The 24,292-nt window shown below is 39.7% G+C and overlaps 1 protein-coding gene across 1 annotated transcript in view; it reads left to right on the plus strand.

The window, feature by feature from the left end:
• Window positions 1-24,292, plus strand: part of LOC126001826 (pikachurin-like) — a 178,624-nt gene that overhangs the window by 66,894 nt on the left and 87,438 nt on the right. Inside the window, exons 2-5 of the mRNA XM_049769046.1 lie at window positions 8,321-8,445; window positions 10,015-10,104; window positions 20,542-20,659; window positions 22,689-22,824. Coding sequence (XP_049625003.1) covers window positions 8,321-8,445; window positions 10,015-10,104; window positions 20,542-20,659; window positions 22,689-22,824 — 469 coding nt within the window. The remainder of the gene's footprint in view (window positions 1-8,320; window positions 8,446-10,014; window positions 10,105-20,541; window positions 20,660-22,688; window positions 22,825-24,292) is intronic.

Consider the following 24,292-nt stretch of genomic DNA (forward strand, 5'->3'; position numbering starts at 1 on the left):
ATGTATCATGTATGTCTGCCTATACTTTCTGTTTGGGGTATTGCCTCTGTGTTTTAATAAGGCTTGGATTTTTTTTATCAATATCTATGAGATTTATAATAAAAGTATCACCGGGATATCACTTTGCAGCAATTATTTATCACTATGTTGTTTTGATGTTTCTTATATTAGTTTTGAAGAGCATAATGAAAATATATGATGTAGCATCCATTATGTTCTTTTGAATCATTTCGATGAGCAATCTGAATAAGCCATTAAGCTTAGAAAATTTTTACTTTTTTAAAAACAAATTTTATTTTATTTTATTTATTCTGTTTTGGCTATGACCAATTGTGGTCAAGGGTCACTCCTGGCAGGCTCAGGGAATCATATGGAATTTGAGGGATTGAATTTGGGTCAGCTTCATTCAAAGTAAGTACTTTATTTACTGTAGTATGTCTCCAGCCCTCTGATACTAAATTTCAGTTCTTTTCTATCAAATATAACCTGATTTCCAGTCTTTTACTATTGGCTTTATCTTGAATATGTTTGATGCTGAGCTCAAAGGTCAGCAGAACTGTGAACAGAGCATTGTGCTTCTCTCTCAGGAGCAGTAAGCAATGTATTTATGTTCCAGATGGTGTTTGACACACACTTCCTCAGAATTATCCAGAATTTTCCCTCTCTTTTACCACCCAACTATATCCACTCAACCATCACAGTGCTCTACAACAGATCAATACCTGGCTGCCTACCACCCACAGACAAAGATTTAACTCTGCAGATGACTAGTGGTTTCCAACCTTTTTATAACTATGGGCCAGCACCTATTGGACCAAAACTTGAAGAGCACCCTATAGAAGTTCTATATGTTTGATATCCCGAGTCTTTGGAAAAAAGAATATATACTGCTTCCACATTGTGGGATAGTCCCTCACTCAGCTTGAGACACTCCTTGCTCCCAGATATACTCCCCCCAACACTCACATTTTTTGACTCATTCTTAACAACCTTTGTGAAGGCAAGCATACTGTCATTGGTATATATCACCAAGTGCCTGATACATTTTTTATATACTCCTAATACCTAACCACAATGTTCAGCTTATTTGCTTGTGGCTCCAGTTTCTCTTTATCAGATAGATATGTGCCAATATATCTAGGAACTCACCCATATTTGTTGAGTATTAAGTGTATGAAAATGGAATAAATGAATAAATACACATAAAATAGAAGTCATCCTTGTTTTTCAGGAGAACTTAATAAGAAAAGTTATCTAAGAAATAGAAAAATAAAAGGTATAGCATATTGGAATGCATACTTTATATTATACCATTATGTCATGAATACTGACTTGTTTAATATTGATTTTACCCTCCTTCTAGGAACCATTGCTGTCACACAAAGGTTGGAAAATTAAAATTATATTTTCTAGATTGCCTAGCTTCCAGTTTTTGGAAATAAATTAGATACACTCTTGGGAAATAAAGAAGGTAGGAAAGCCACTTTCTGCCAATGCCAAGCCATGAAGATTCCTCATTCTAAAGTTTATTTCTACTTTTGTGGATGCTGAAGGTATCTGGGATAGTAGTAATAAGATGACCTCTTAATTCAATAGTAAACTGTCCAATTCTGGGTAGTTATACATTAGGATCCGATCACAGAAAATACAGAAAATAAATGGCTAGTTGATATAACACTTTAATATATAAAGAGGTTTTTTAATCAGTGAGGAAAAAATAACAACTAAGCATGTGAAAGTTAAATGAATAAGGATAGAGAAAATAGTCCAAATGATATTAAATATTCAATATTTTCTATATCAAGCTAGCAAAAAAATTTTAAGTAGTAGTACTCAGATGTAGTGAAGATGTTACTTCTATTGGATATTTTCAAATATCTCCATTATTTCCTGCATGTAGGTTTGGTTATGTTTGTAAAGAATTCTTAAAATTCTCATTTGCTTTGCCAATAGTTGTTTTTGTTCCCACGGGGATATTGTGACAATGACAGAACATATTACTGGTTTTACTACTAGGTTTGGTTGTATTTGTAAAGAATTCTTAAAATACTCATTTTATATGTCAATAGTTGGTTTTGTTCCCCAGGGAGATATTGTAATAATAACAGAACATACTACTGGTTTTACTACTTGGGTGTTACTGGCATCTGATGGGAAGAGATATTGCCCAACATTTTCCAATATTTTGGAGAGCCCTGGCTCCCACACACCTAAATGTTTTAGTGTGGAGGATGAGAGAAACTGTGTTAAATGCAGAAATTATACTTCAAGAATTTATCCAAATGAAATCATTGAACTGCTTAAATACTCAAAGTTTCTTTTTTGCTTTTGGAGAGCAATAAGTCAATGAGTAGCTATTAAAGTGAAAAAGCCTATAATTAAAATCACAATATAGCCTAGAATTATTCGCACATCTATAGAAAAAAAAGGTACATAGATGAATGTTGGTCTCATCATGACTTTTAATGGTGAGGTTTTTTTGAGTAATAATAATGAAAGGATGTGCAAACTCCTTGTAATAAAGTATTTGAATATCTGACCTTCTGATGCTCTTTTCCTATAAACCTGTCCTTCTAGGGCAGTTTCTTTTCTGTGGATAGATTTAGAAAAGAACAAATAACCCAGTATTGCCTTCACCTATCAATTTACAGTTCAAAACAAGAAAGAAAAATTGATCTTTCTTTTTCTACTCCTGATTGAGAGAGAATAAAAGTTTTAGTCTGTCAGTGGAACTTAAAATATTTTTGTTTTGTTTTTTTTTTTGGGGGGGGGGGCCCACACCCAGCCTCACTCAGGCATTACTCCTGGATCTGTGTTCAGAACTCACTCCTGGCAGGCTCAGGGGACTATATGAGTTGCCAGGGATGGAACCTGAGTTGGCTGTGTGCAAGGCAAATGACCTAACCACTGTACTATCACTTCGGATGGAACTTAAAATCTTAAAATCTTGAATCATGGTAGAGTGAAAGAATAGCTGGGACCACATTCCCAAGCAGTGGCAGTGGTAGATGTGAGCAGGGCAGTGGCAACTGCTTTCTGGCCTCACAGTTCCCACAGTCCGAGCACTGCACCTTTATTTTTTTTTTTTTTTAATGTAATTTTTATTTTGATCATAGTGGCTTACATATTGTTGACAATAATATTTTAGGTATATATTTACATAAAATCCGGGGGATTCCCATCCCTAAATTGTCCTCCCTACACCTCCGTTTTTGTCCTACCTCCCTTTTCCTCTTCCCTCTCCCCCAGGGCGTCTAGAATATGTGGTCCCCTCTGTATCTAACCTACTACTTAGTAGTCTTGCATCAGTTTGGTCTTGATGTCTCCCTGATTTCCCCCTCTAAGTGGGGGCAGGGCTAGCTAGTTCAAGTTGCGTGGTTTTGCCTGAAAAGGTGAAAATATATAAACTGGGGGTAAAAGTCTAATACCCCGAAGATGGGCAGAATCCTTCTAGAGGTTCTCATCATCGATTTGGGAAATGAGTGAGAGAAAGAATGTGAAACACTCCACCAGTACCAAAAAAAGTGTCAAATATCCAGTGAGGACTCCAGCTATATCGATAAGCACCACTAAAGACAGATAAACAAAATAAAACAAAACAAACAAAAACCAAAAACAACAAAAAACAAACAAACAAAAAAAAAAACACGCCGTGGTCTTGAAATAAGAAACCTGGCGTAGCCCCTCTCGAAAGAAAAGGAAGAGAGAAAAGAAGAAAAGTAAATAAATAAATAAATAAGGATATCTGGGGACAACGATTTCAATAATCACATCCAAACAGAGAAATCGACCAAAATAGCTAGGTAAATAAAAATAATAATAACAATAATAAATGAAGGTAATATATATACATATACATATACATATATATATAAATGTCCAAGGTTTTGTGTTTTTTTCTTTTTTTTTTTCCCTTCTGCCCTGGCACAGTAAATATTGGGGTTATTCGAAAAGGAATTCACTTGCCCTATGCGATATGGGGTTTCTCCGTCCTTGGAGTATACTGTCATGGGATCAACTCTAGTCTTTGCTCAGGATCATTACTCTCCCGGTGGTGGGTTTTTTTATTTATTTATTTTTATTTTTTTTTTTTTTGGTGTGTGGAAGACTTCTGCTCTGTCCAGGGTGATGCAATCAGAGCTCTGTGTTTAGAGGTCTCAGTATCCGTACAGATCCTGAGATGGGACTTATGGTGAAGTCAGTCTTTGTGAATCTAGAGGTTCTGTTACCTCAGTGCCATTTTAATCCGTCTTCTGTGGTTGGTGATCTTAGTCTTTGCCCTGAACCTAGGATGGCATCTAGGATAGCGTCTTTCTTTGTGCTTCCAGAAGCCCCTTTCCGTTACAATTGTCTCTGTCGGACCTTTGGGACTGAGGATCATGCTTATTGTGCAGTTCAATATATAGTTATATTATAGTTCAAACCCTAGACTAGGGCTTTTTTATTGGTCCCAAGATGTATACAGTCTGGTCGTGGTTCTCGTATCCAGTCATCTGTAAAACACAATCTTGGCTTTTGGACCTACCAAAGGGTGCCACGTCTTCTGGTTTTGTCTTGTCGTTGGCTGGTGAGGTAGGCTAAACTGCTCTGAGGTCAAGTTGTTCACATTTTCCTCATTGTCGGGATATCGTGTTTAGGCTGGCCCTTGTTGTTGACCCTGCAGTACTAATGCTGTCCCAGATGGAGTTTGTTTCTTGCAGCTGTTGTGAAGAGCTGTGCCGTTTCTATGTCTGGGATCCAGGGTTCAAGGTTGGTTGAGTGGTGTCTAATCACCTGAGGTCTAAGTTGATTCCACATGACATATTTTCAAGGTAGGAGATAACCCTGTATTGTAAACAACTATGAGTTCCTATCTTTAGTAGATAAGCTCTCTTTTTTTTTTTATATGTAAGATTTCCCCTTTATTTAGTGTGCCTTTGCAGAGGGAAGTGGTGCTCCATTATACTGTCGGTGTATTTGGATTGGACAGAGTGGGTAACAAAAATAGGTCGCATACGCAAAAACGATTTAAAAAAAAAAAAAAAAGAAATAAAAGTGTATGTGCCCACAAATATATATGTAGGGCAAACATTTAAAAAAAAAAAAAAAAGAGAGAGATAAAATGAGTTAGCGAAATTTTTAAAGGACCAAAGTGGTGCAAGAGACTACTTTACATTTGGAGGAGAACATGTAAAGAGGTGGTGTATTACAGGTCTTATGCCTATGTTGAAAGTACAGTTTTTCCCGTTGTCTTTTGGATTTTTCTTGTGGTGTGTGGGTTCCCAGGCATCTTCCAATCACTCCCTCTGACCTTCTTCATATTGGTAAAAATTTGCGGCAGGGAATTCTTGGAAGAGTTCTTGCATTGGGGATACTATTGGACCTAAGTCCGGTTTCAGGAAACAGTCCACGTTAGGGGGAGATGGTAGGGAGGGCCTCGTAGCATGAGTCTTCAGGGAAGTTGGCTGTCTTTTCTTGCAGGAGATGAGGTGTGGGATTGGCTGGGTGTCCCCTCGCCTGGTTGCTGGGTACTGGTTCGTTGGGTAGGAGGTCGATCTTGATGCCTAAGAGATTAGGGACTGAGGGTGGAGAGTTTTAATATGGTGGGAGATCTGGATGGGATTGAGGGGTGATGGGATAGTTGGATTTCCGGGGGGGGGGGAAGGGGAAGGTATAAGGGAGGGGTATGAAGGAAGAGAAAAGAGAAAATACCGTAGAAAGGGAGAAGAGAAAGGGGAAAAAGTAAAGAGAAGAATAGAAGAGAAAAAAAAGAAAAAAAAGAAAAAAGTAGCGAGAAGAAAGGAGAGAGTAGCAAGGGAATGCTGGTTTGGTTGAATGTGTTCGATGACTAGAGCCTGTAGTTTAGGTCTGTACGTCGTCACACGTACTGCTTTGGTGGTCTGACTGGTCCCGTGCTTCAATTCTTAAAAGAAGGTTTAACCTAGAAATAAAGTCTATGTTAAAGAGTTTTCTCGTGGCCATCTCGTCTTGCAAACAAGGTATGGTATCTCGTGTGGTATCCCGAGTTGCCATCTTAGTTTGTCCGCCCTTTGTATCTAAGGGTGCCTGTGGACAGAAAAGCTGAGAGGTTATTTAAAATGTAGCAAGGTAAAGGAATTAAAACGTAGTGTTATGGTATATTGCCATTGCAGTCCGTGATTTCCTGTGGTGTTCTATACTTGTGTTCCTGTTTACGATCTCTAAGGGATTATTGTGAGCTTTTGTTGTGGGGGTCTGATTACGTACCTGTTCACTCTATGTTGCTGTTTCTGTTGTTGCTGTTTTCTTTGTGGTATAATGAGCCGTCAAGAGTTTGCGTTGTTCCTTTTTCATGTATTTTGGACACTGCTCCCACGTATATGTTGACTATTACAGTGTTCAGAGTTTCTACCCTGTTAAACCCTGTTGTATGATTGTTAGATATTAGTTGTGTGTAAAATATATGTTCTAGGTGTTTCAGAATAGTGCTACCATTCTGTGTTTTTCTTTTGTCTTCTGACTTACTTCGTTTAACATAACATGATCTAGGTCCATCCATGTTGCTGCAAAGTCTGTGATTGTATCATTTCTAACTGCCATGTAATATTCCATTGTGTATATGTACCACATCTTAATGATCCATTCATCCGTTGTTGGACATCTAGGTTGGTTCCAAGATTTGGCTATTATACTGAGTGCTGCAATAAATAGTGGGGTGCATACGTATTTTGGAATGAATGTCCTTCCATCTTGTGGATATATGCCTAGGAGAGCAATTGCTGGGTCAAATGGCAGCTCAATTCTGAGTTCTTTGAGCACTCTCCAGACTTTCCTCCATAGGTGTTGGACTAGGGGGCATTCCCACCAGCAGTGGATGAGAGTTCCTTTCATACCGCATCCCCGCCAACAAAGGTTGTTTCAAACCCTACTTAATGCAAGAAGACAGTTAACAGAATGGGAAAAAATCTTTTCACTCGACATATCAGATAAAGGGCTGATATCTAGAACATACAAAGCACTCAGAAAGCTGAGCCCCCCAAAACCAAATAAAGCCATAAAAAAATGGGGAGATGAAATGAATAGACACTTCTCTGAGGAAGACAGAAGGATGGCCAACAAACACATGAAAACATGCTCACCTTCACTCATCATCAGGGAGATCCAAATCAAGACAACAATGAGATACCACCTTACACCAGTGAGGATGGCTCACATCAAAAATAATGGCACTGCACCTTTATTACTTGGCTCACCAGAAAGGCCTGAGGTCTGTTGTTAAAAGCAATGGAGGGAGAATCCAACATCAGTCTTGTAAGTCGACATTATAGGTCTCTGTATGCTGGTGAATTATATCGGTTGTTACAAAGAAAGATCATCAGGTCTGCTTGTAAGGGGAAATCAGATTGCAGACTAGACATTTACTTTAGGAATGTCCATGGAACATGAGTACTTAGCTTCTTCTTTTAGTCAACATTATATAAAATACCTAAATATTGAAAATCATGTGTTGCAATGGTGAAAGAAGAAACACTATAAATTATTCAAATGCAGCATGTGAAAGAGTTAGCAATAATTAACAATGGTTTTGATAGACATATGCCATACCTACACATAAATATAATTCACTCTAAAAGTAAAATGACATGTTACACAAAATGAATGTAAAGTAAAGATATATATAAAAATATATGCATATATTTGTCAGCAGTAAAAAGGGATCTTTTTTTTTAGTGACAAAAAAGGACCACTTAAGCTTGACATGACTGATTTTGAATGGTGAAATTTTTGGCAGTTTATCAATTCTGGCAATATGCTAATTTGCAACCAAAATTTTCTTTAAAGTAGTTTATACAGTAAAATGTTTGAAATTTCTTAAACCCACTTTACATGAAATACTCTATAAAAAGGATTTTCTATACAACACATGCAATTGCTGGCACTACATGGTCTCTTGATCATTGTGGGATGCAGCCCTGAGGACAATCCCAGTTAGCCTAGAATCACTGGTAAATCATCTGAGCAGCATTGGGACCACCCTCATCCTCCAAAAACAAAAACCCCATCGATATCTATGCTATAGAATCAAAAACAAAAGTCATCATCTTGCTTTAATGCATTTCAAGCTCAGAATCTGGCCAGAAGTGCTTGGGTCTGTATACCCCTCGGTCTTTCTTTGCTGGTCCCTGGGGTACAAGGAAGTTGCAGAAAGGAGTAAGGGCAGTAGTGAGGTTGATCTGATGGTGGCAAGGGTGGGAAGGGAGAGCAGATCTGAGAAGTCAGCAGAAGGGGTGGGCTGCAAGCCCTCATTAGGGGTGCTCTCTCTGGGCCCACAAAACCTCTAACACTGTTTCTTATTTAACAGAATACATCCAGCTCCCAGATCTGGATCCTCCACCCAATATCAGTGTGGAGGCAGTGAACTGCACAGCAATCAGAGTCCAGTGGAAAGTGCCTAAGCATCCCAAGTACTTCATTAAAGCATTCAAGGTAAGTGTCCAACACAGGGATTTCTTTACTTTTTCTTTCTTTTTTTAAAAAACTATTGATCAATTAATTGATTGATTGGTTCTTGGGCCACACCCAGCAGTGCTCAGAGGTTACTTCTGACTCTGCACTCAGAAATCGCCTTTGGCAGGCTGTGGAACCATATGGGATGCTGGGAGTCGAACCGGATTCCTCCTGGGTCGGCCGAATGCAAGACAAAGGCCCTACCACTGTGCTGTCTCTCCAACCCCATGACATAGTGATTTCTAGTGGTCTCTGTGATGTATGTTCTGGGTAATTGTATACATGACCAGTCCTGGATCTTCCTAATAATGCCTCCTTTTTATCAACTTCCCTACCCTTAATAATGGCCTCATTCTCCTTTTGTAGAGAAAAGAGAGCATAATACCTTTTTCAAGGTATTTCTGAGTGCCCCAAAGTCTTTCAGGATTTATTTCTTTCATTTTTTTTTATTCAGGAATGGAAATCAAGTAGAAAACACAACACCCAATTGCCTGGAGTCACTGTGGAAATGTTGTTAACAAGTCAAATAATGTAAAATCTGAGTGAAAGGAAAGGTGTGGTCAGGCAGAGTAGGGAAGGCCACAGAAAATGCATTCCTACCTCTTAGAGATCACAAATTAGAATGGTTTTTGTGCAGATTTTGAACAATGATTTTTCAAAATAAAACAATTGTTTGAAGTCAGGAGATTTAAGAGAAAGTTCCAGAATTTTGGAATCATGGATTCAGAGAGCTATCCTGGGCACACATTTCTGAGGGAACTTCAAGCCTCCTGGAGCAGAGCTTCCCACTTTCAACTGGACATCAAAATATCCTGCACTCACCCCTTCTAGCTGTCTTTCTGTCTTCTGAGCGAAAACAAATGTGGTTGTGTTCAAAAGTTGGACAATCTGGGGTCAGAGCGATAGAAGAGTGGGTAGGATGTTTGCCTTGCACCTGGTGGACCTGGATTTGATCCCCTGCATCTGAAATGGTCTCCTAGCTTGCCAGGAGTAATTTCAGAGAGCAGAGGCAGGAGTAACCCAGAGTATGGCCAGGTGTAACCCAAAACAAAATAAAACAAAGCAAAAAAGAAAAAAGTGGGACAATCGAACCAGAGGGCAATCAGAGCACACAGGGTATGATGTTTGCCTTTTATGGGTTCAATGCCAGCATCCATGTAATCCCCCCAAGCCTGCCAGGACTAATCTGTAAACTCAGAGTAAGAGTAACTCCTGAGTGCCACTGGGTGTGGCCCAAACAAACAAACAAACAAACAAACAAAATGTGGGACACAAAGATTAGCTGAGGAGTCAGGGTTTAGATCTGAGTACAGTACTGCAACCCCCTTCACTTCTGTGTATTTTCCTCCTGGACTCTGTAAAATTAGAAATTTGCAATCCTGGCTGGATCAGGCTGAGATTGTTGCAAAAGAAAGAAATGTGTATGTAGAGAGAGGGTGAACACTCAAGCATCCTCTGAGTTGGCAAGTGAAATACAAATCAAGGGTTCTTAACCTATAGAAGAGTGTAGGCTCCCTTGTCACCATTGGAGTCTGCATCTTTTTTCAGGTATTTTACTTTGAGCTCACTGGTCACCCGAAGAGACCCTTCCTGGAGAAGTTTCTTCATGTACCAGTCACTGAACAGACAATGATCATGGTAAGTCACCCCCTCAAAAATCCCCCCCAGACTTGGCTTGTGTGTGTGCTGTCTGTGTAACAACAACAACAACAACAACAACAATAATAGAGTGTGTCTAGTTCTTTTGCGGGTGTGAAGGTCTCTCGCATACATTAGCTCATCACAGGCCTCCATATCACCAGGAGGAAGCATGTCCTTCTGGCACAAATATTTTCTCTGAACCCACCCACCCCATTCAGAACAGGAGGACACCTTGCAGTTTCTTTTCCCGATAAGGTCATTTTTGATTTGTTTTTGAAAACCTAATGAATCTTTCTCAGTGACACTTGGATCTTTCCAATGACCTGAAGATCCATCAGAGAAGAAAATGATGCCATTTGAAATGTATATTCAAACATGTCCCAGATGCTCAGTCAGGCACCCTGTCCTTCCACTAACCAATTGCTGGCTCTCCTTCACCTTCTTTTCTGTTTACTGTCAAGGCATCTCTGGGTGAAAATTTCAGCCTTAGGCATGTTCTGTTTTCATTTCTTTCACTGTGCTCCTCCTTCTTCCTTCTATGACAATTAGACTATAGGCTAGAACTTAGTGAATTTTTCTGTAAGAAGTTAGCTATGTTGCCTGGCATCCTGTTATAATGGTGGTGGCTAAAATTTATAACACCTGTTTATTTAAGAAGTACTTTCTAGGCATGGAGCATACATTGAAGCCTATTCATCAGCTCTAATATGTAACTATCACTTTTCAAACCTCTGTTATTGTCAGATACGTTTCCTGTCATTTGTTTTGCTATTTAATCTCATGACTTTCTGATTGTTTGGGTGTGCTTACTTAAAAAAATGGAACTTTAAGCATTTTGGGGGGTTTAAAAGTGCAATAAGAATTACCGAGGGGCCAGATAGCACAGTGGTTGGGCATTTGCCTTGCATGCAGATGGATGGTGGTTCAAATACCAGAATCCCATATGGTCCCCCGAGCCTGCCAAGGGCAATTTTTTGAGCAGAGTCAGAAGTAACCCCTGAGCACTGCTGGGTGTGACCCAAAAATAAAAAAAAAAAATTACTGAGACCTAGGGCCAGAGTGATAGCACAGAGGTAGGGCATTTGCCTTGCACATAGACAACCCAGGACAAACCGGGTTCAATCCCCTGCATACCATATGGTCCCCTGAGCCTACCAGGAGCAATTTCTGAGCTCAGAGCCAGGAGTAACTCAAGTGTCACTGGGTGCGGCCCAAAAACAAAAACAAAAAAAAAATTACCAAGAACTTAAGGCTACCGTAAACAGAGAATTTGGAAATTTCTGTGTTCTGTCCATCCTATGGTCTTCCATGGGTACTCAATGTGCCCTTGGTGTTCCCTCTGGTAGGGTGAGAACATTGTGTGTGGAATTTGCCCTTGTGCTGGAAGAATCATTTGGAGAGTCATATTGGATCCTGCAAATTTTTCTTTTTCTGTGATGTTTTATTTTTTTTCTCCATTTCTGAGAAAAGTTAAACAGTTGGGTAAGTATGGTTTAGAAAAGTTAAACTCTTGCTCCAACCAGGACACAAAGAGTTTCTATGCATCAAAATGTTGATTCCCCCCCCCCCAATTCCTCCCTCAATATTGAAGGTCCACGGAGTGCTTTGTTCCACCATCAGAATCGCTCAGGTGAAATTTTCCTCATTTAGCAAGAAGCTGCTTGTAGATTTTCAAGTGCTGCTTCATGTCACAGGAAAAAGTCAGGTTAAAAAGAACATTTTTAAAGGTTGAAGTAATTTAAGTTCTGCTCCAAATCTAGGTAGAAGGTGAAAAAGATAGAAAAGGAATGAATATATTTAAATTAGTGAGCACCATTGTGGGAACAGTTTTTGCCCCTTGCCTCACCCCTTTTTTCTTCTTTCCTTCTTACTTCTCTAACCTCCCCAGCCTGACACAGCAAGTCAGGCTTGGAACCATTAACACTGGTTGGCTGCTTTTCTTTCTAGCACCCTTTCCTTCCCTGGGTGGTTTTGTGATGGCTGTGGCTCATTCACCTAGACATGTGGGTTCACTCTTCACATAATTGGTGACAGCGCTTGCCATGTCTACACATTGGACTGTGGCACTGGTGATCACAAATGGTCTCGCAGGATCACTGTGGGGCCTATCAGGGACTGAACACAGAAATTTGCACAGCTAAGCTATCCTGAGGTCTGGTTGATTGACTCTAACATCAAATTCCAGAAAGAGGATAGAGTTAACACAATATGGTTAGGCTGACATTACTGATGGAGTGAACAAACCAATCTGACTGATAATGTGGATATGTCTAGAGGCTTTCAATTTCCTTAGCATCTAACACTCAGAGTTTTTTCCCTCAGATAAACACCTGCAGGGTTTATCCTAGGAAAATTAGTGAAGTAAATTTTTGAAGTTACACATCAATGTTGGCGGTGATGGTCTACAGATTTTTGGGCCATGCATACCATTAGATGAAATCTATTTGAACCTCGCCCAATATCTGTATATTCATATACATTGAGCTGTTCTACTATTATGTACATTAAAAGTCCCAGTGATAATATATATATATATATATATATATATATATATAGAGAGAGAGAGAGAGAGAGAGAGAGAGAGTTCTTATTTTTTCTGCCAGTGACTGAATTGGTCATTCTTTTAATTCAGGGGACTACACTATTCTCTTGTCTTAGAATTTACTGGTCTGCTTCAACCCATATACTGATGTGATTCAAGTTCAGAGGAAACCAAAACAGCAACCATTAGATTTGCATCTAGTTCAGTTTTGAATCCAGGGCAAGAGTAACCTTAGAGCAAGTTCTATATATTTTTCTGAATCTCTTTAACCCTATGATGTTGAAGGTAATGAGTAGTGGAACTTATCTGAGGGTCCTTTTGTTACTTATGAGGGATATGGAAATATGTGTGGAAGTTTGTGACACTGACAGATTAGTTCAAGAAAGTTTTTTTCCAAAACAATTCTACTTCTCCTGCAAAACTCTGAAAGGTAATTTCTTAATTTTTAATGACCACTCAAGAATGGGATTTTTCTCTAAATTCTCCCTCCACTCTGGTCTGAATTCTTTGTGTCTACTAGAAGAATGTTTAGAATAAAACAACTTTATTTCTCTGGATCTTCCATCCAATGCTAGAAATTCCCAACTTTTACAAAGTAAAGGGAGACCCAAGGTTGATCAGTAGATTAAATTGTGAAATTAAAAATAAGTCTGCCAACTACTAGTGAAAGTTACCCTAGAAGAATCAAAGAATTTTGTTGTCAAACTTATGACCCAGAGTAGTTAACCTAAGTTCCTCAACACATTGTAAATTCAGGGGCTAAATTCAGTGAGTAGGACATTTGCCATGCATACAACCGATCTAGGATCAATCCCTGGCATCTCATATGGTTCCCTGAGTCTGCCAGGAGTAACTTTTGAGTGCAGAGCCATGTGTAACCCCTGAGCACCAGCAGGTGTGGCCCAAAAACCAAAACCAAAACAAAACAAAATTAATTTAATTCAAGAAACTGAAATATTTTGAATTATTTTAAAATGTCCACAGGCAACAAAATTAAGCAAAATTCTTTGTTTTTCTATTTTGAAATGAATATATTTAGCATCTTTTCTAATTTTAGAAACTGAAGTAGTCATATAAAATATTTAAAGATAGAACTATCAAGATTTGTGGAATTGTGTGGTATTTTGCTAAATTCAACACGATGAGATTCATTTTATAGTTGTGATAACAGAGGAGAATGGCTAAATCATTAAATACAGCCCCCCTTTTCATACTCCTAACAACTCTGTCCCCTTGACTTTCACTCCCTTTCACCAACATCTCAGCATGTCAACAAGGGAAAGACTCAAAGAAAGATTGGAAGCATCTGGCTTCTGGGAGGTTCCCTGTCTTTCAACATACTTGTGCTAAAGTTAGCATTCATCTTCTATGGTTAAAAAAGAATTGGTTTCTGGGCTGGAGAGATAGCATGGAGGTAAAGCATTGTCTTGCATGCAGAAGGTTGGTGGTTCGAATGCCGGCATCCCATATGGTCCCCCGAGCCTGCCAGGAGTGATTTCTGAGTGTAGAGCCAGGAGGAGCCCGAGGGCTGCTGGATGTGACCCAAAAACCAAATAAAGAAAAAAAAAAAAAGAATTGGTTCCAAACTATATAAGAAACTTCTACAAGAATAATTTCTCATGGTTTTCAGGAATAAATTTACATTACTTTTATTTATTTATTTATTTATTTATTTATTTATTTATTTTAGTTTTGAGGTCACACCCGGAAGCACTCAGGGGCCACTCTTGGCTCTAAGCTCAGAAATCGCTCCTGGCAGGCTTGGGGGACCATAGGGGATGCCGGGATTCAAACCACCATCCTTCTGCATGCAAGGCAAACGCCTTGCCTCCATGCTATCTCTCTGACCCCCACATTATATTTTTTACACAGAGCTAAAGTTGTTCATGATTTTCAGTTGTACAATGTTTGACCACTGTCCCTTCACCTGTATTCTCTTCACCAATGTCTCATTTTTCTCCTGGCCCCCAGCCTGTCTCAATACAGACTTTTCTCTTTGGGGTGGGGCCACATCCAAGGTGCCCAGGGGTTACTCCTGGTTCTGCACTGAGGATTCACTCCTGATGGTCTTGAGGGAACATATGGGAACATATGGGTTCTTGAGGGAACCTGGGTCAGCTGCATGCAAGAAAGCACCTTAACCTCTGTACTATTACTCTGGCCCACTTATTTATTTTGGTGGGAGGGGGGCACAGTGGCTTGCAATACCATTACTGAAAGAGTATCTTGCATATCACTTTACTTCCTTTCAGTATCCAGTTCTTATACAGAGGGATCACTTCCCACTATCATTATCATAGTGATCCCCTCTCTGATCTAACTGCCCTCCTTCCATTGAGGCAAGCTTTCTACTAAGGACTGGTCTTCCTATTAAATTTTACATTTCTGATATGCAAAATTTTATGTTTGTAGATGAAATAGACTGGCCTTCAAATTTAATATTATTTAATGTTTTTATATTTATATTATTCAGTAGAATTTGTGTTTTGAACTTAAAACAAAGAAGGGCTCTTTGTCACTTAATATTTCACTTCAAGCAAGTCATTAATTTTTCAGGGTTTAGCTTTCCCTTCTGAAAAATAATCAGACACCTACATTTTAAGACTGGAGGATGAATTCAATCAAGATGTGTATGAACACTCCTTGCTTCTGAAACGAAAAGCCCATACAACATAGATACTTGTGGCAGCTATATTAAGGATTAGCTCACAGCTGATATCTGCAATGATCAATGAAACCTTATCATTGTTTCCATACGCCATACAACATAATGACTTCCCAGAGGGAAAGCCTAAAGCAGAGAAGCCGTCAGAGTGTGAAGCTGGCATAACTGTGTATTTGTTTTCTTGTGAGGAGCCTGAGAGTGACCACCAAAGTGAGAACCTGAGTCCACATCTTCCTGCTAATTCCATTTTCTTTTTTTGTTTTTGGGCCACACCTGATGACAATCATGGATTATTCCTCGCTATGTGCTCAGAAATCATTCATGGCTTGGGGGACCATATGGGACGCTGGGGGGTCGAACTGCAGTCCATCCTAGGCTAGCGCATGCAAGACAGATGCCCTACTGCTTGTGCCACCACTCCAGCCCCCTAACTCCATTTTCTTACATACCCACATGACAAGAAACCAGGGGCACATGATGAAACCAGAAAGCACAGAACAGGCAATTAGAAAGAGGGGGCTGGAAGCCGGAGTGATAGCACAGCTGGAAGAGTGCTTGCCTTCTTGGTCCACCTGGGTTTGATTCCTGGCATTTCATATGTTCCCCTGAGCCTGCTACGACTGATTTCTGAGTGTAGAGCCAGGAGTAACCACAGAGAGCCTCTGGATGTGTCCCCAACACCAAAAAAAAAAAAAAAAAAAAAAAAAAAAGAAGGGGGCCATGAAAAGAGATCTTCATGTTCAGCAAAGCCGTCTTCTACAGTGCTTATAGGATTAAAAGGGGGAAGGGTGTTTGAGACATACATATCTATCTAGAGGCTGTAGACATGTTCCGGATAGGGAGTCAGAGAATATGGAAGAAGAAAACAGGTCTGAAAGGCTTGTGAAGGGGGTTGAAGGGAAGTAAAGGCAATCAGGCATGCTTTCGTAGTTCTTTTATAACATAGGGTCTAGGGCAGACTTGCTCCCATTGTTAATCAACTTGGAGGACTATGTGGTAGGAGCAGCTTTGAGATGAGGTCATCTGTTTATATTATACATCTTGGCTTGATTTCCTTCTTCTGTCCATTCACTAGCTGTCTAGTCATTCATCAAAAAAACATTGCTTGAGTCTTTGCTATGAGTTTCCTAATGCTATGCTAAGTTTTGAGATGCCAGAGGAATAAAACTTGCTTTCTGCCCCCATGGGTAAGGAGAAATAAATAGGCAATTACAGTATATGGTGAGCAATGCTAAGATTGAGGTATAGCAAGGATATCAGGGAAGTGTAGAGGAGGGGTGCCTAACCAGAGTGGAGGCTGGGGGTCAGGGAAATGAGGTAATGTCTCAGCTGAACTGAGTCATGAAGGATACAGGGGTGAGCCAGGCAAGAGTGGGGAGAAGGGCATTTCATGTAGAAGGAACAGTAGGTTCAAAGGCCCAGAGGTAAGGAATTGAATGGCATAAATTTGAGCCCTGCCAAGTTCTTAAGTATGAGTGGAATCTAAGTAGGGGACATGGTATAAAATGATGCTGCCAAGCCAAACACAGGGAAACAAATAGACTATTGAAAGGGGACTTTTACACAGGTAACAAATGTGATTTAGAGCTTAGAGAACTCTAGTCATACGGAGTTGAGAGTGGAGATCTAGGTCATGTTAGTGGAAGAGAGAATTGATCTATTGCCATAATTATCAGAACTTAGACTTAATTTTAATTATGAGGAAGAAATGAAATGACATGAACAAATTAAAGTTACATGAGTATTGGTAAATGACTGAATGCTGTTTAGGAAGGACGGATGGACACAGAATACTATGTAAAGAATTTCTGTCTTGGGGTCGGAGAGATAGTGCAGTGATAGGACATTTGTTTTGCATGCGTCCAACCCTAGACAGATCCAGGTTTGATCCCCGGCATTTTGAATGGTCCTCCGAGCCTGCCAGGAGCAATTACTGAGCACAGAGCCAGGAGTAACCCCTGTGCGCTGCCAGATGTGGCTCCAAACAAACAAACAAACAAACAAACAAAAAAGAATTTCTGTCTTGATGAGAAACAGAATTCAAGAACTGAAACATTTTTTCTGTGTTTGTTAATATTAAAAAGAATGATGAGTTGGGCATTAGTTATACTGAACTTTGTAGTTGTTGAGGAGAGATGTTCATGAGGCAATCAATCATATACTCATGGCTGGACATCAAGAGGGGGTCAGAAGCAGAAATGCAGCTTTGTGGGTGGGGTGGTATTGCATAGGGTTTTACTTGAAACCTCAGCACTATAGATGGATTTATCCAAGTAAGGTTACACAGAGTGAGGGAAGTTGGTGAGAGATGGGGCTCCAGGGAAATACCATCACCTAAAAGGTCGTTAGCAGAGAATTGGGAATGGGCATAAGATATTGAGAAGAAACATCCAGAGAGGTAAGGTGCAAGGAGACCAAGGAGGAATAGTCATGGTTTCAAAGGAATTAAGGTATTTCAGATATAAATGTGTGGGAGGACCAAAATGAAAAATATCAGGTGAATAATAAGACATCTCACTGAGTTTACGTTCTCAAATAAATATTAGAATAAATTGAGCAATGAATAGGAGAAAAGGAATAGAGATAATTTTCTTAAGAAATTTGTCTCGGGGCCGGGCGGTGGCGCTGAAGGTAAGGTGCCTGCCTTGCCTGCGCTAGCCTTGGAAGGACCGAGGTTCGATCCCCCGGTGTCCCATATGGTCCCCCAAGCCAGGAGCAACTTCTGAGCACATAGCCAGGAGTAACCCCTGAGCGTTACCGGGTGTGGCCCAAAAACCAAAAAAAAAAAAAAAAAAAAAAAAAGAAATTTGTCTCTATGAGGAGGAAGTAGGGTACATATGTGGTGGAGGAATTGTTTGCTTCTAAAACAGGGGAGATTTGATCACAGGAAGCACATGCTGATAGATCAGGTGGAGAAGAAGATGTTGGAGACATAGAAGAAAGATAGGAGAAGGCCACAGATGGAATTCAAAGCAAGGAGGTGTGTCAAACTCTAAACCATAAACATAGCATTACCTGGAAAGGTTTTTTTGGGGAGGGGGGTTTCGGCCACAACTGGTGATGCTCAGGGGTTGCTCCTGGCTATGCACTCAGAAATTGCTCCTAGCTTGGGGGACCATATGGGATGCCAGGGGATGAAACCGCAGTCCTTCCTAGGCTAGCACATACAAGGTAGACACCTTATCGCTTGCACCACAGCTCCGGTCCCATACCTGGAAAGTTTTTAACAAACTGACATTCATTCAAATTCTGTACACACACACACACACACACACACACACACACACACACACACACACACACACTCCACCCCACACATACACAAAGCTAATTTTTAGGTGGCTCTAATGTATTTCAGGATTAAATTCCTAATATTTATGGACTAAAGCAAATTCAATGATCATTTGATTAATTCTTCTTAGCAACAGTTAAAATCTAATTAATGTTAGAGGAAGCTGTTAAGGACTATAATAGTATTCCTGGGGATGGTGAAATAGTGTAGTGGGTAGGGTGTTTGTCTTGCATGCTGTCAAGGTAGGTTCAATTTTTGCCATTTTTGGGGGTTCCCTGAGTAACAGATTAGTTCCTCAGTGCAGAGCTAGAAGTTACCACTGAGCCCTGCCAGGTATGGTCCCCCCAAAAAACAAAAGACAGGATTCCTGGTGTCAAGTGACATAGGAGAAATGCTAACATACTTTGTAATAAACATATGAACATATATACACTAAGTTATATATATATATACATATATATAATGTGTTAAATTTGTAGCACAATTGCTGGTCTAAGTGATGAGGGAAGGCATAAGAGATGATTTTGAGTCTCAGAAAAATAGTAGTATCTAGGTAATCAGAGAAGACAGAGTCTCACACATCTTAGATAGTAATCATCACAATTGATTTCTGGAGTAATCATTTGCACCAGATATGTGGCACACATTATTATAACTATTGTGATCATACAATACATAGCATGCACACTTTATATAGGAAGAAATGGATATTGATATCAAGGCCACAACTAGTAGATTGATGGTTAAAATAGTTGACTCCAAGCTATGTCCTTCCTTCTGTAATGTGCTGTGGCTTTTCATCCAGGTGACCTAGCTCTCAATACACTGGTAAGCCCTGAAACTTCGGGAGCATGCCACTTTTGCTCAAATCTAAGGTAGTGTGAATATTCTGGAGCTTTCTGGACTCACACATACACACACCAAGTGCATTCCTGCCGATTCTCAGTTGAAACTCTTAAAATGACAATAGCATCACTTGGAAACATGCTAAAAACTCAAATTTTCAAACACCTTTTCAGATTTATAAAATCAGAAACCTTGGGGACCAGACACAGCAGCTTTTCCCCTCTGACTGAGTAGCCCTAGATTTGAACTTAAGACCTTTCACTTGCCAAGTAAGCATATTAAGTTATGGATTCTTTCCTAGCATCCCCAAGAGTTGGTTTTGGAAGGCTTTCTAAGTGATTCTGACTCCGATTTTATTTAAAAATATAAGAACCTTGACTGTGAATATAGCTTAGCAGCAAAGCTCAGGTTTTGCATTTGTGATGTCTGGGTTCTCTATCTTCAGCACTGTAAAAAAAAAGTCTAAAATGTGAGAAGCAATATTTGAATTTCTCCTTTATGGGTACAAAGCAAGACCTCAGTTTGCTGTTGAAGCAAGTCCCTGAGCATCTATAATTAACTTCTGTGATGGAAAGAAAGCACTGGACTAGTCCAGCCCTAGAAAAAAATGTTATTTGCATTTTGGCAGTCTTGTGTTCTGTTCAGAAAACTCAGCTCAGCTATGAGGAGCACCATTTGATAGGGTGAATAACTCTTGTCCAAGACATCAGTAAGGAGAATTCTTTCATCTCAGAAAACATGTTACAATGTTCTTCTACTTTGCAAATTGTCAAATATTTCTAGTCCTAGTAAAAACAGGTCATGAAGAGCTTTATTTATATGTCCAATCCTCATAGAAAATCTCTGGTTTGGGACCTGAAAAATAGAGGAAATAAGGCAGTTGCATTGCACAGGGTGGAAGCAACTGACCCAGGTTCAGTACCTGGCACCACATACCATCTTCTGAGCTCTGTCAAAGTTCTTTCTTGAGTACAGATCAGAAATAACCCTAGAATACTGTAGAGTGTGCCCTTCTCACGTGAAAGAAAAAAATTATTTTTCCCCAAAGAAATTCTGTTTATTGATGATTTCCTGTTTGATTATTGACAGGAGGAAGTGGTTGGTGATTTGATCCCAGGCTCAAAATATTTAGTGACCGTAGCAGCCGAAAGCCTGTTGGGATCAGGGCCGCAGAGTACTCCTCAATCTGTTGTCACTTTGCTACAAGGTAAATGGGTTTGATTCACTAATAACTGAATAATGTTATTCCTTCTTTAATTCAGACTTTATCAGTGAGTACATATTATGTGCCAGGCACTGTGCACTCCTGGAATTCAGAGGAGAGAAAAGGCATGAAATGTTCTTGTCCTCTCAGAATTAGTGAGGAAAGTCAGGGCATCATCTAAGTCACATTTCGTCAAAGGTGATCATGCAAATGATAACGATAGTCAAAGGGATGCAGCTCAGTGGTAGAGTTTCATTCGATCCCCAGCTCTGCAAAAGAAAGAAAACGTGCAAATTTCTGCCTGTAGTGTTGGAAGAATGTAGAGAGGATGACCAGATATAGGGTAAGATTAGACTTTTCTGAGAAAAGGACAGATACATGAAGTTCTGATGCCCCATTGGAAACAGAATAGTGAGGAAGGGGAGTGGAAAAATAATGTCTAAGCAAAGGGAATCTTGCTCTTAAAGTGGCTTCATGCCAGACACTTCGAACCAAGTATATCTATCATTGCTCTCGGGAACTCACTGTGGAGGGAGAACAAAGTGTAATAAAAAACTTTTATTTTACTTTTTAGAGGGGGTATCAAGTAGTGCCAAGGGTACCCCAGTGCCATTGCCTATGATGCTTTGTCCATTGGGTCAGATGGTTCCATGCTCAGAGATGCAGCTCTGCCCAGGGCCACCAGCACTACAGATAGCAATGATGGGGTTGGAGGAGGATGTGGTGTCATCCAGGAATCTAATTCAGGTTGGGCACATGCAAGACTTGCGTCCAACCCCCGTACTAACTCTTTTGACCCACAAATGGTATTTTTTAGGAGAGGTTTTGTGCCACATTTGGCATAATTTAGGATTTACTTCTACTTTGAGTACATGGATCACTCCTAGAAATGCATGAGAGAGACCCACAAATGGTTTTTTGTCTTTGTTTTTGTGTGTTTTTGATTTTGTTGCTTTTGCTTTTTTTTTTTTTTTTTTGGTCACACCAGGCAGTGCTCAGGAATTACTCCTCGATCTGCATTGAGGGATCACTTCTGGTGGTACTTGGGACTATATGGGATGCTGGAGATAAAACCCAGGTTGCTCATGTGCAAAGCAAGAGCCTTGCCTACTGAACTATCACTGCAACCCCACAAAAGGAATTTTTAAGCAACGACCTCCCTTTTGTGAGGTCTGCACCACCTGATGTCTCTGTAGCACTCAGGAGGGAACACTTCCCCCACCCCAGAGCTTAGGAGGAATCATATTTGGCCTGAATTTTGAAAATAGCAATTGCCTTGGGGAAGTAACATCTGCATCTTTCACATAAGTACATTGGTTAAGTATACTGACCATGGGAGAAGACACATCATAAGAAAACCAAGTGAACTAATGCTAAAGATTTATTTTCTTAAAAAAAATTTAATTAAAAAATAAAATAAAAAAATTTATTTTCTTAGATAAATAATATTTATGGCATACAAACCTTGATATAAGACAATTGGGGGGGGGCCGGCGAGGTGGCGCTAGAGGTAAGGTGTCTGCCTTACAAGCGCTAGCCAAGGAAAGGACCACGGTTTGATCCCCCGGTGTCCCATATGGTCCCCCCAAGCCAGGGGCAATTTCTGAGTGCGTAGCCAGGAGTAACCCCTGAGCATCTAATGGATGTGGCCCGAAAAACCAAAAAAAAAAAAAAAAAGACAACTGGGAGATAGTTAAAATATTTAACCTTCCACATACTAACTGTGGAAGGTTAAATATAATGTTGCACTGGTGATGGAGGGTGTCCTCTTATATGACTGAAACCCAACCACAATCATGTTTGGAACCAAGGTGTTTAAATAAAATATTATTAACTATATATATAAAATAACCTTTCATGAGGTTAATATATTTTTATAATTTATGTGTGTGTAATTTGGATTCTAAGACTGTCCTTAGCAGTGCTATTTAGACTGAAGAAAACGCACTTGTTCCATTTTTTTCTTTTGTTTTATCTTAAACAGCATCAAAAGCCATAAGTCAACTGTAGTTGTGTTTACTGTTCTATCTAGATTCATGCATGACTCCGGAAGCACCCCAAAAGCCACAAATCATGGTGGTCTCAGATTCTGAAGTGGCTCTAGCTTGGAAACCTGGAGAGAAGAAAGAAAATGCCTCTATCCAGTACTATCTTGTGGAATTCATCAGGTAATCTAGGTTGCATTCAAAACCCAAATGGATGGGCCTCGGTGATTCCAAACCTGAGTGAGGTCTAGAGGGAGAGTTTGTTGACTGCATGCTTATTTAAAAGATAAAAAAGGAGTGAAGCCTGTTTATATACTGTTCTGGGTCAGAATCTATCCTTGCTCCTTTTTGGTGGTGGTGGGAAGAGGGTCATCTGGTAAACCTGTGTGCTCGTACCATTAATCTCCAAAGTTAAAAACTGTTCTAAGCTTTGAAAACTCTTGTGGTACCATTGCCAAAGAGGGTGTCTGTCTTCTACGATGGAAGCAGACTTCCCTGGCTTGGAAACATTATATTTGAAGTAATATTTGATGGTGACCTTTCTCAGGGGAGGGGAAGAAAATTTTAAAAACAAGCACAATTTCGATTTCCTTCATATCACTGTTGCCATAGGGCAAGTTCCCTGAATTGGATTCAGTGCTCTTCTCTCATCTACTTCTCTTGTTATTCAGTTATTCTTGTTATTCAGTTTATCAGAGCTAGAAAATTAATTAGAAGTCCTAAAACTGTATACTTGTAAGCACATGTATTCTCAATGCTACCATATAATTTTAAAGAAAATAAATCTTGGGGCCTGGAATTATAGTATAATGCATGCCTTGCATGGCTGACTTGATTTCAATTCGTGGGCATCCCATATGGTTCCCTGAGTGCCACCAGGAGTAATTTCTGAGTAGAGTCAGGAGTAACCCCTGAGCTTTGATGGGTATGACCCCAAAACTAGAAAAAAGAAAAAGAAAATAATTTTTTTCATGGCAACTCTGGTGGCAATTGGGTTTTGAATGAAAGGATCTTGTTCATGAAAACAGTGTTTGTGGAATTTATGATCTCTATATAAAAAAGGGTAGACTATGTATAGGCTGCAGCTTCAAGCATTTATAAAGTGACTAGTTCCAGGTCCAATTCTGCTGGAACGAAGGAGTCTGTTAAGATTTGATTCTGCTTCTGCTTCTTGATTTCTTAACTAAATCCTTGATGGAAAACAGATATTTGTGTTTTCAGAAAAGTACTTAATAGAGCTTCTTGAATACTTGAGTTCAGTTTGTTTCAGATAGAACTTGTTGAATTGCAACAGATGGATGCTTGAAAGAAGATGAGACCTGATATATTGGTTCCTTTAACTGAAAAATCTAGTGAAAATCTCAATTGAGCCATTCAACTAGTCACATCAGCTGAGTAGTCTTGGTTCATCCCTGATGTGTTCCCTTCTGTGGGCTTTCTTTCTAGATTGGCTCTTCCTATGAGGTAGCATAATGGCTTGTGGTCGCTCAAGTCTTACAACATACTATTTTGGTTCCCCACTTAAAAATATAGGGAGAACCATAGAAGCTTAATTCTATTGTGATCTCTGTGAAATGCATGGTATTCATTTCCAATGTGCTTATCAAAAAGATTCACTAGGGGCCATAGTGATAGTACATTGTACATACTA

The sequence above is a fragment of the Suncus etruscus genome, chromosome 2 (genome assembly GCF_024139225.1).
Source record: "Suncus etruscus isolate mSunEtr1 chromosome 2, mSunEtr1.pri.cur, whole genome shotgun sequence".
Lineage (NCBI taxonomy): Eukaryota > Metazoa > Chordata > Mammalia > Eulipotyphla > Soricidae > Suncus > Suncus etruscus.